At 44.1% G+C, this 12,582-nt stretch overlaps 1 protein-coding gene and 1 long non-coding RNA gene across 6 annotated transcripts in view; both read left to right on the top strand.

Moving 5' to 3' along the window:
* Positions 1-3,731: 3,731 nt before the first annotated feature.
* On the top strand, positions 3,732-4,811 carry LOC311604503. The gene is made up of 3 exons (XR_014781524.1): positions 3,732-4,064; positions 4,468-4,599; positions 4,701-4,811. It is a non-coding gene; the product is annotated as an uncharacterized lncRNA (long non-coding RNA).
* A 672-nt stretch (positions 4,812-5,483) lies between these two features.
* NEDD1 (NEDD1 gamma-tubulin ring complex targeting factor) overlaps positions 5,484-12,582 on the top strand; it is a 52,869-nt gene continuing 45,770 nt past the window's right edge. For 2 of the 5 annotated variants that reach the window (XR_014781998.1, XM_084796152.1), the window contains exons 1-2: positions 7,460-7,711; positions 9,222-9,365. Coding sequence is in view for 4 of the 5 variants with exons in the window: in XM_084796152.1 (XP_084652278.1) it covers positions 7,666-7,711; positions 9,222-9,365 (190 nt within the window). In the remaining variant the exon portion in view is untranslated. The other 3 variants (XM_084796155.1, XM_084796154.1, XM_084796153.1) reach the window with 3 other exon arrangements.

Raw genomic sequence — 12,582 nt, 5'->3', positions numbered from 1 at the left:
GTCCCTTCAAGTAATATATTGAATGGGTATGAAGAGAGAGGACAGCCTTGTCTGTCCCTGATTTTAGTGAAATTGCTTTCAGTGTCTCTCCATCTAATTGGAAGTTGTTTATAGGCTTGCTGTATATTATTACCTGCACTGTGTTTAGGTATGTTCCCTTGTAGCCTTAGTCTCTCCAGGACTTTTATCACAAAGGGGTGTTGAATTTTTTTCAAAGGTTTTTTGGCAGCTGATGAGATGATCACATGTTTTTTCCTCCTTTCAGTTTATTTATCGTGTAGACTACATGTGCTGATTTTGGAATGTTGAGCCATTCCAGCATCTCTGGGATGCAGGCTCCTTGCTCATGGTGAGTGATCTTTTTGATGTGTCTCGGATTCAGTTTGCAAATATTCTACTGACTATTTTTGCATCGGTGTTCATGAGGAAAATTGGTTTTTCCTCAACTCATGTTGAGTCTTTATGTAGTTGGGTAGCAGGGTAACTGTGGCCTCATAAAATTAATTGGGCCATGTTCCTTCTGTTTCTATTTTGTGGAGTATGGGCTTAACTTTTCTTTGAAAGTCTGATAAAATTCTGTGCTCAAACTGTCTGGTCCCAGGCTTTTTTGGTTGGGAGAATTTAGTTTAATGACTGCACCTATTTCACTAGAGGTTATAGGTCTACTTAAGTTGTTTATCTATTCTTGATTTAACTTTGATAAGTGGTACCCATTGGGAAAATCATTCATTTCTTTTAGATTTTGTTGTTTGGTGGAATACAAGTTTTTAAAGTATGCTCTTATGATTCTCTGGATTTCCTCTGTGTCTGTTGTTATGGCCCTCTTTTCTTATTTTATTAGTTTTTTTTTTTTTTTTTTTTTAGTAAATTTGGATAAAGGATTGTCTATCTTGATTAATTTCTCACAGAACCAACTCTTTGTAAGAATCAATGAAACAAAGGAGTTGGTTCTTATTGTTCTCTGGGTCTCTATGTTATTGATTTCATCCCTCAGCTTGAGTATTTCTTGCTGCCTACTCCTCTTGGATGTTCTTACTTAGAGGTTATCCTGAAACACCAGACTTCAACCTTAACAGCAGGATCTCATCCTGTACAGGCCAAGAGTTGAGTACAAGCTGCACTTTGCTATTGCAATTTTTATGAAGCATCACTTGCCCTGTTGTTCCTTCACCTTCTGATTGGCTTAGTAAAGAGCTGATGGCATCTAGCTGGGCAGGAGAGGAAGGGTGGGGCTTCCAGGCAGAGATAGGACCCGGGGGGAAGAATTGAGAGGGGCGGGAGATTCACCAGCCAGGCATGGAGGAAGTCGGACTTACTAGAAATGAGGAGAGGAAATGGGCCACATAGCAAATGTGAATTAGTAAAGATGGGTTAATTAAGTTATACAAGCTAGTTGGGAAATAGCCTAAGCTATAAAAGGCCCGAGCTATATAAATAATAATAAAAACTCACTGTTATTATTGGGAAGCGTTGGGTCGAGACAGTCTAGCTGTAGCTTTCTTTGAAGGATTTATCATTTCCTCAAGTTATTTGTGTTTTCCTGGATTTCTTTAAGATATTTATTTATTTTCTCTTTAAGGACCTCTATCATCTTCATATAGTTGGTTTTAAACTCTCTCGGTCTCTGTCTGTCTGTCTGTCTGTCTCTCTCTCTCCCCCCCACCCCATCCCCGTGTGTGTGTGTGTGTATGTGTGTGTGTGTGTGTGTGTGTGTGTGTGTGTGTGTGTGTGTGTGTATGTAAAAGTAATTTTATTCCCCTGGCTCAATTGTTATCTTGGAGGCGTACTACCTCCTGCTAACCTAGGCATAGTCCTGGAAGCTTCTAGCCTCTGTACAATCTAATCTAGGCCTAGAATATTTTCAGCCTCTGAGACTTACTGCTTAATAAGCTCACCCTTACTTGTTCTTTCTGAACTCTGGGCTGCCTGGTTCAACCCAGCTGTTCTGGCTCAAACTCTTCTCCCAGCTGACTTATTTAATCTGGCTTCTCTCTTGGCCTGGAATCGCTTTGTTTGGTCTCAGACTAACTCAGAAATCAGCTCTAATCTTCTTCCTTCTTCTCATTTTCTGGCTTGTTCCATCCTACCTGAGTTCTCTCTCTGCAACCCATCTCTCTATTACTGTCCTGGTAAAACTGCCTCCTCTCTCTATAAACTGCCTCTTAAGTAGCTTCCTTTCCTCTCTTTTTTCATGAGAGTTGGGCATACCCTATTCTGTCAAATCTTGTTTGATTCATCACCCTTACTGCCACTCAATTAGAGGTCATTTTCAAACATAGGTGCTTCCTTCTACAAACTAACTTTACCTTCCTTAGGGATTAAAGGCATGTACCACCACGCCTGGACTTAAGCTTTTCTTTATATGATACTTGCTTTATACCTGGCTGGCCTTGAACTCAGATCTGTTTGCCTCTTTCTCCTGGATTAAAGGCGTGTTTGTATTCCAGCTAGATCACACAGACCTAGAAGAACTTTGAATATGATCTCTTGCCAGAACAGACATGTTCTGAATTAACATTCCTCTATGTGTGTGTGTGTGTGTGTGTGTGTGTTTCAACTATGTTAGAATATTCAGGACCTGTGGCCTATAGGCTAGCTGGACTTTAGTGGAGACATATTGCCCTGGGTGTTATTGATTGTGTTCTTATGCTGGCATCTAGGCATTTGGGTTTGGGATGATTATGGGCCTAGCTGCTGGCTTCTGGGCGTGCCTTTGTTAGGTGCATGTTTTGTGCCTTAGTTTCTATTTCCTTTCTGGGTTTTCAAAGAGTGTGCTGGTTGTGTGTTGTCTTGCTTTCCTGGTTTGCTCTGCAGGGGAGTTCAGGGGGGATGCTTGCTGGTGTTGAAGGCTGGAGGAAGAGAAGGTTGGGGAGAGATGGTCTGTTGCAGTGCTAGGTAGGAATGACCATGAGAATTGGGCCTAGGGGAACAGAGAGAGTGGAGAAAGGCTGTGGGCAGCCTACTTGGTCTTCTGGCAGGCATGTCCTGTGGTTGGTTGATCAGGAAGTATCCAGCCAAGGTGGGGTCTGGAACTCAGTGATGAGGGGTGAGGGAGGGCCATGGGGGGACAGTCTATGGTATCCATAGGAGGTATACCTTGGAGATACTGTACCCAGTCTTCCATTTCAGCATTAGGGATGACCTTGAGGATTGGGTGCGGGAGGGCATGGGAAGTGGAGAAGGTCCACAGCAGCTTACCTAAAATATGTGATATTCAGTTTGTGCTTGGCATCATTATGATCAGAGAACCTGGTCTGTAAAATATATATATATATATATTTGGAGACAAGGTCTCTAAGTGTAGCCTTGGCTGTCCTGGACTCGCTTTGTAGACCAGGCTGGCCTCGAACTCACAGCGATCTGCCTGCCTCTGCCTCCTGAGTGCTGGGATTAAAGGCGTGCGCCACCACGCCTGGCTGTAAAATATATTCTTTTACAAATCGATTATAACCTTTTTAATTCTTCAGCCTTTTGTTTATTTTTACAGATATGTAGTTGAAGAGACCGGTAATCTTGCGTTTGTTGGGGGTGGGGTGGGGTAGAGTGCTCCAGGAATGCTGATAGTCAACAGCATCCCAATCTTCGTCGACACTAGTGTGATCCCTCCCTCTCAACTAAGAGGGAATTCTGTTGACATTTTCAACAACGATTATGAACACGCCCCTGTGGTGGCTAGTCTTGATTGTCAACCGGACTCCCTATGGAATGGGAGGAACTGAAAAGCAAAACTGCTGGGCACACCTACGAGGCAATTTTGGTAACTGGATCATTTGAAACAGTAAGACTCAAGGGTAAATTCTGATCATTACATCTCAGAGGACACACCCTCAATCTGGGCCACACCTTTTCCTGGCAGCCCACGCAGGAAACAAAGGAGAAAGAAGCTTTTTCTCTTTGCCTGCTCACCCTCACTCTCTGGAAAATTTATTCCCTCACTGGTAGTAGAGGCCACGTCTTCAGGATTCTGACATCTACTCAAGACCAGCTGAGACACCGAGCTGTGTGGACTAAGCAGCCACTGGATTCTTAGACTTTTCCATTGTTGTCTAGCTGGGATATGACCTGTAAGTTACTCTAGTGTTAAAACACACACACACACACACACACACACACACACACACACACCAGTTCTGTTCATCTAGAGAATCTTATTTGCTCTTGTTTTCTTCTCAGATAATGTCTTGCTGTGTAGCCCAGGTTGGCCTTGAATTCAAGGCCACTCTTGTGCCTGTCTCTTGGGTGTTGGAATTAGTTATGTGAGGTACTGTGCTCAGCTTACTTTTATTGTTATAAAATATCTCACTTTTAACATAGAAACCATCTTGGTGTCTACATCCTCCCCCATACCATATAATAAAGTCTGAAGTTTTCTTGCGGGTTTCAGTGTTAGAAATGTATAATTTTTGTTGGAAGCATTTTTTTTTTAATTTCATCTGTTTCCAGTTCTCCTTTACTCTGCTTTCTCAGATCTCAATGTTTTGGGCCAAATCCCAGGCAAAAATCAGATAAAAACACCACAAGAAGCTACAGCTTACATGCAGCAGATGCTGCCAGTTGTCTGCATTTTATGGTTGCTTCCCACCAGACTCCAGAAGCCAGGTAGGACTTCATTTTCTACCTGAGGCGGTGGGGATTGGGACCTAGTAGGTTTCCACTTGTTTGTGACATGGGTTCAGATAACTGCGACATTATGTATCTAGACCAGAAACACATCTGTGCACACCTGGGACAAAAGAGTGACACTTCCCATAGAAACACCCCATCAATCATCGAAGTTAAGATCGTCAATAGAGCAGTCTTTCAGCAAGAACCTTGGAAAACTCAGCTTATCGTCCTCTTTCCAACGTGAGACAAATTTCCTTCAAAAGATTACTCACTATTCATTGAGCCAGTAATCAAAAGATTACTCACTATTCATTGAGGCACCATGTGATGCCTGAGATTTGAAGATTGCTACCTCAAAGGGTAAGTCATCTCTGCATTTCTTCTCAGGGTTCAGGGTTAGAGTTCGGTTCTTTTGGAGGGGGGGGGAGCAGTTAGATATTTCTTTTATTTTCTTTCTTTACATACACAATTGTTTACGATGTTGTTTTGTCCTCCCCTGGCCCCCTAGACAGGGCTTCTCTGTCTAACATTGGCTGTCCTGGAACTCACTGTGTAGATCAGGCTGGTCTCAGAGATCCACCTGCCTCTGCCTCCAGAGTTCTGGGATTCAAAGGCTTGCCTTCCCACAGTTCCGCTTACATACTGAACTTTTAGCATTAGTTTCCTACACTCTATCAGGTCAAGGACCCTGTGTGTTCACAGATCTCTTATTCCTCTATGCTAAGCCCATTAGTGCACACACTCACAGCCTAACAAGGCGCCTGGCACAGCGACAAAGGCACAGGAGCTACAGGCTAGAATAACTTCCTTTGCACCGCCCCAGGGTGGGCTGCCACTCAGCAGAACGCTCAGAGCGCGGCTTCTCCCGTGACGTCACTTGGGGCGGGACTTCCGGCCGCCCAAGTTTAACAGTCCAGGCGGGAGCCGGAAGCGCACCGAGGAGCGGGTGGAGCCGGGCCCCCTCCGTTGTGGCCCCAAGCCTGAGAGGTGAGCTTCCGCTGGGTAGCGGGGCTGTGAGCACCGTACCCAGGGCCAGGGAGGGTGGCGGGGGACCCCGGGGCCGGCCTTCTCAGAAGGCCCTTCGCTGCGCGGGCCGGGGCGCGCGGCGGAGAGTGGCCCGGGACGGGACGGGGTCGCCGACCCGAGAGTTGCCCCCGGCGGGCAGCTCACCCGGAGAGGCTCAGGTCCCGCTCCTTGCGGGAGCTTTTGAGCGCAGCCGCCCTCGGTCTGGGCTCCAGAGAAAGGCGACTCCGGAGAACTCTTCTTCAGCCAAGTGTGCCGTTGGTCGCTGTAGCTCTTCTTTCGGGGGATACCCCCCTCTCGAGGAACTGATGTCAGATCTCAGAAGCCCAGCGAGGGAACCGGGGAGAAGAAGACTCTGTAAAGTCAGCATCGCCTTAAGCTGGGCGGGTTGCTTAACTCAGCTTTGGGGACCCTTGATGCACCCACTATTGCTCCACACTGCCCAGCAGGCACCTTTTGTAGGGTCGTAGAAGCAACATCTTGCAGTTGTGTTCGCTGCTCTTAAGAGTTCTACTTTGGCACGCTTTGTTTTTCCTTGAGCAGGGCAACAAGGGGACATAGGGTACATGTTGTGGTCACCAAGTAGAAACATTGCTGCAATTCAACAGGTGACTCGAAAAGTTTTTAGCAGCACCTGGCAGGGCCCCTTCTACCACGGGACCACCCATACACTACTGTAACCTGAAAGCACAATGAATCATGGGAGTTTCTGGCTAAAAGTTTGATGCTTTCCATAAACTTTAAAATACTTTTTTCCCCCCCTTTTGGAAACGGATGGTTTATGCTTTTTATTTTCTTCTCTGGAGCTCCTTAGAGATAAGTGTGGTACTTTATTGATGATAATGCGGGCCTGTCTGTGACAGCTTTTGGTCTGGTCTGTGACAGGGGTGGATAAAATCATTTCAACGTTGGAGCGGCAATAGTATTCTTTAGGGGAAAAAAGTGACCACTTTTTTATTAGACTTGAAGTATCAATGAAACGGTGTTGACCTAGAAAAAGAAATATATTTTGTGTGGCTTCCATAGATTAAAAAACATGGATTAAAAGATAGTACATATGCTGTGCTCTGGTTTTCTCCAGTGATTTTATTTACAAATAACAACAAAGCAACTGGCTTGCAACCCATTTCATTCAAGCTCATTCCCTTATATTAGTCTTTAGATACAGGCAATAGAGTTAGTTTTATTGTCAAAGGTTTCTTATTGGATAATAATACAGTACTCTTTTTTGTTTGTTTGTTTCTTTAAGACAGGGTTTCTCTGTGTTGCCTTGGCTGTCGTGGGCTCGATTTGTAGACCAGGCTGGCTTCGAACTCACAGTGATCCGTCTGGCTCTGTTTGCTTCTTTTTAAAGGCATTTATTTATTTATTTATTTTGGTATTTTGAGACAGGGTTTCTCTGTGTAGCCTTGGCTGTCCTGGACTCACTTTGTAGACCAGGCTGGCCTCAATCTCACAGTGATCCAGCTGCCTTTGCCTCCTGAGTGCTGGGATTAAAGGTGTGCGCCACCACCGCCCGGCTAAAGGCAGTTTTCCCCCCTGTGTCTCCCTGGCTGTCCTAGAACTAGTTCTGTAGACCAGGCTGGCTACAAACCACCTCTGCCTGGGATTAAAGGGGTGCGCCACCACCTACAATACAGTATTCCTGTACCACCCATTCTGGGTGTGAGTATATTTCTTTTCTTCTCTCTTGTGTCCCTCCCCCCACCACCCCCCAGATTTTGTTTGTTTGTTTTTTGTTTTTGGTGTGTGTGTGTCTAGCTGTCCTGGGGAACTAGCTCTGTAGAATAGGCTGCTGTTGGGGGATGGCCTAATGTATTTTGATGCTAATTACTGCTTGCTGTCTCTGTGACCCACCTTTTGATTAATAAAAAGCCATCCCACCTGGGCCGGGCAGAGGAGATAGAGGTGTGGCTAAGGTTCCTAGGGTTATAGAGAGAAAGAGGAAGAAGGATTGAGGGAAGACAAGAGGGTCCCTAGAGAAGAAGGAGAAAAACCTGAAGCGGAGAGGACGAGTGGAAGGCCGACATGGGTTAGATGGAGGAGAAGCACGTGGCTGGCGAGGATGAAGGGTTTGGCCCAGGTGAAGAACATTAGCACGTGTTTGGGATTATGGATGGGAGGTAGCTTGATAGAAATTATTAGGAGCAGATCGCATGGGATTGGGACAGGGATCCCATACCTGCCCCACTATGGGAAGTAGTTTAGAGGATTGGTATCTGCCCTGCCCTAGGGTAACTAAGGCTATTTTAAAATATAAAAAGGGTCAGTGTCTTAATTGGTTGTTAGCTGGGCATACTGATAATACTATTAATACAGATAATTCAAAAACAATAGGCTGACCTCACAGAGATTTTTCTGGAACTCACAAAGATCCATCTGCCTCTGCCTCCTGAGTGCTGGGATTAAAGCTTCCATCTGTTTTTAAATGCATATTACTTGCAGCTCTTCAGAGTGCCCAGAGCACCCTCTCTGCTTTCTTCTAGATAGTTTTGGCTTATGGCATCACTTTGTCAGAATTACGTGTTTGGAGCATCACACTGAACAAAAAGGGAGAAGCCATGGCACAAGTGGCAGCTTCTTTAACCATGTTGCTAGTTTTAGAGTTTGGAAAACTTGGGATAAGGGGATTCAGAGTTCTAGGAATGCCAGCTTAGGCTACATTTTAAAAAAGTTAATTAATTTATTTTTATGTGTATGAGTGCTCTATCTGCATGTACCACCTGCATGTCAGAGGAGGCCATTAGAGGGTATAGATGGTTGTGAGCAACATGTGGTTGATGGGAATTGAACTCAGGACCTCTGGAAGAGCAGACAGTAGTGCTCTTAACCTCTGAGCCATCTCTCCAGCCCTTCCCTCCTCCCTTTTGTTTTGTTTTGTTTTTTTTTTTTTTTAAAGATGAGAATATTATTTAGTACATTTCTTTGTGGAGTACTTATGGATCAGGAATATTTCAAAACTCCTGTGTGAGGATGCAGACGTTGTTAGGGGAGCAAATAAGACAACAGATGTTCCATGGCAGGGGAAACGTGCATTGGAATACAGGTTAGCTGGTACAGGGCTGCCTTTGTTACAGCAGGTGGGGAACCTGTCTTTTAGAAGCAGAGATGCTTTGAGCTGAGACCGGAACTATAAGGAGATGGTTTAGGGGAGCCTGGGGGGAACTTTCCAGGTAGGGGAGCAGCAGGTGAAGAGCCACTAAGGTGAGGATGACCTTGGCTTGATGTAGACGTGAAGAAGGCCGGTATCCAGATCTGGTGGCCTCAGGCAGGAGAGGTAGGAGAGAGTCACACAGGAATGGCTGTCCTGGGAGGCAGGCTGAGGAGCTTGGGTTTATTGTAGATGCTAGGGGGACTCTTGGAAGGATGAGCTAAGAGCTAAGAGTATGCAGTTGGCTGGTGCTTAGATCACGTGTACTGTGTGTGTGTGTGTGTGTGTGTGTGTGTGTGTGTGTGTGTTTTGCATGCTGTTTGGGATAAAAATGGACAGAAATGGACAAGTAACGCCACTTCCTTTAGATTAGGGGCATTTCAACTCTTAAATTTCATTTTCACAATTGTGTTCTAAATAAGTTGTTCTAAATTTTTCATAGGCTCAGTCATGCAGGAAAGCCTCAGATTTGCTTCATCAGGAGATGATATTAAAATATGGGACGCTTCATTTCTGACATTGGTGGATAAATTCAACCCGCACACGTCACCGCATGGAATCAGTTCAATATGTTGGAGCAACAATAGTATCCTTTAAAAAAAAAAAGTAACCTCTTTTTATTAGTTTTCAATAATCAGTGAAACTGTTGGCCTGTGAAAAGAAACATTTTGTGTGGCTACCATAGATTTAAAAATAACCAGATAAAAATAGTATATATATATGAGCTCTAATTTTCTCTGTTGATTTTTCTTTTTAAAAAATTTGGTTGCAACCCACTTGAACCTCATTCAAACTTGCTGAATATTGTTAGTCTTCAGATACAGTCAGTAGAATTAGCTACATTGTCTACATATTATTGAATACATGGAATTAGGTAAGAACAGGAGAGCATCTGGGAGATTTTAGAATGGTTTTTCCACATCTCTATTTGTCTATTTGTGAGTTGGATCTGGAAATCATTGAGAACTTGGGGACAGAAGCAAGATGGAGGTGATTAAAAAACCAGTTGTCCATCATTTATATCATGTTGGTGGTATGCTTGGGTCTGTCTTTTCTGTCTGTGATGAAAAGAGCATCATTTCCCAACAGACAAAATGGATTGAGTTTTCCTGCACTCTGATTGGTATACTCCCTGTGTTGGTGAGCCTCTGAATGGGGAACCAGGGCTGGGGGAGAGGGGTGGGGGGAGCCTGTAAGTTAGGGCTTATCATCCTCACATCATGGCTGTGTTGGGGCTGGCGAGGGCTTTCCTGGGCATTGTAGGATCCTAAGAAATGTTCCTGACCTCTGCTACCAACCACCAAATGCTTTTAACTCCCAGCTGTGATGGTCCAAAACTGCCTCCTGCAGTGCTAGACTCACCCGCATGTGAAGGCCTCTGCCGTAGATGAAGCATCGTAGATGAGTTCTCTTGATAGAAAAATACTCTGCCATTGATATGCTAGAGATTAATCTTCCATGAATCACATACTGCTTTGAAACAGCCATTAAGTGTTAAGAATTATCTGGTTTTTAGCAGTATCAAAGTATTAATATTTTTCCTGATGAAAGGGAAACTGACAAGGCTTTAGAAGATGACTGATTTATGAACAAACATATTAGGATTTTTTAATTTCAAATGCCTGCTCTTACACATACATAACAAATGACAGCTTTCTTATTGAATTAAAATTTCCCTCTTGATCATTCCTTGATTTTTGCATTAGAGCAGTGAAACCAATTACTTCAATGCTCTATTAATCAAACTTGCATGAAGGACTCTCCAGCCTGTCATGTGGTAACTATTTTAAGGAGAGTGGCAAGTACATGAAGTTGATCCTCTATTTTTAGTTTTTAGTTATGTTTACAGCTTTATTCCCCTCTCCCTCCCCCCCTTTTTTTCTGGGACTATTGAAAAAAAAAAAAACAAACCAATTCTTTAAATAAAAAAAGAAAAGAAAAGAAAAGAAATCTTAATAGGATGTGGGTTTTTTGTTTGTTTGTTTTTTCCTGCGTAGCTTTGTTTTAGGGAGTGTTACCAGGACTGACATCGGCAAGTTCACTCCATAATGGCTGGTGTGGCAAGGAGGTAGTGCTGCTGTGTGACTCTGAGAAGCTGGTCCTGGTTCTGTGCAGAGATCGTCCTGTTAGCCGTGCTCCCGGTGAGGCTGTGGTCTTCATGGCATTTGTTCCCGAAGAACAGAGTTCCAGACACAGCAGCTCAGAGTCCCGGTGTATAAATTCCAGTTGGGGTCAGGGTTACTGTGAAGTGCTAGGGAACTTAGTTCATTTTGGTTTCTTTACAGAATGCTCCGCATTTCTCTCATAACTTCTAAAACTGCAAGAAAACTTAGAAACTAGTTTCCCCTCTTTTCTCTTCCTGTGGTTCTTTCTCTATGTCCTAAGGGGTGAAGTGTGGCAGACTGAGGAAGGCGATGGCTTCTCACGTGGCACTGTGCTGGTAGCAAGGATTTCATCTCCCCTGGAAATGATGTGTGTAGCTTGCTCTGTATTTGATAGTGGCGTTTCCACCCAGCTCTTACCGGGGCCTACTCGGATCAGAGGTGTGCGAGTGCCTGGAATGAAAAAGCAAGCCTGTAGCTGTGTTAGAGGAGAGGGCACTGGCGACTGGCTCTGTGGATTTTGGCAGTGTGCTGATTGACTTGCTAGTTCACAAGCCAGAGGAACCTGGACTCTGTTCTTACGATGAGCGGCTTGTGTTGGCAGCTTAGCTGATACTTAGAGACTTCATTGTGAGGGCAGAAGATGACGCTCTATCTCTGACTCCAGTGGAGTTCAGACATGGTTCAAAGTAAAGAAACTTCTTTATTCTTTTGAATACCATTTAGTCTGGGGTGTCACTCAGTTGGTAGAGGCTTGCCTCACGTGAGTGACACCCTCAGGTTGGTGGTAAGCATGTGTGGAATCCGGCATGGTGGTGGTGCACGCCTGTAGCCTTAGCATCTGCCAGGTGGAAGTAGAACGGTCACGGCAATCTCAAGGGTGTCTCAGGCTACAAAGTGAGTTGTGACATTTGGGACTGTCCCCCAAACAGACAAATACAATGTTCCAGTCCATGCTCTAGTTGTAAAGGATCTGAATGTTACGCACACTGTCAAAATTGTATAGTTAGGGTTACTTAGATGTTGTCATTGCTTCCACACATAGACTTTGCTTCCTAAAGTTGAAAGTTTGGAAGTCTTGTATTCTGGGGCCAGCGAGATAGCTCGGAGGGCTAGGGTGCTCGCTGCCCAGCCAGATGCGCGGAATTCGCTGAACCTAGTAGCTGGAAGGAGAGAATGAGTTGTCCTCTGACTTCCAGACCTGGACCGTGACGTGTGTGAGTGTGCATGCACAGACGTACACAAACAAGTACAAAACATTCTCCTACTTTAATGTGCTCTGACTTTTAAAATCAGACTCCTGTTCTTGATTACATTATTTAATCATTTTGGTTCAAGATAGTTGCATTGTTTCTGTTTACTTATTACTCATAAAATCATATAGAGTAAATTAAAATTTTAGCTTAAGATTAATTTAAAATAGTTTAAGTTTGTATAACATATGTCATTTTTATTTAGCCACACTTAGTTGTATTTAGTATGCTATCTACAATACTCATTCACAATATATTTATGGTGGAAGCAACTACGATCGTGACTCTAGTCCTGAGAAAATATCAGTCTTCATTTTTCTGTTAGAAGGAGTAGGAGAGTCACATGGATACCAGCTTTCTGACAGAGGTTGGTACTGAGCACTGGATCAGTAAGTCCCTGAACAGATTTTGTACATGAAAAAGCTGATTATTATTTGTATTTGTTGCT

This window comes from Acomys minous (genome assembly GCF_964271855.1).
Source record: "Acomys minous genome assembly, chromosome: 9".
Classification (NCBI taxonomy): Eukaryota; Metazoa; Chordata; class Mammalia; order Rodentia; family Muridae; genus Acomys; species Acomys minous.
This window is presented reverse-complemented; position numbering and strand designations above follow the sequence as displayed.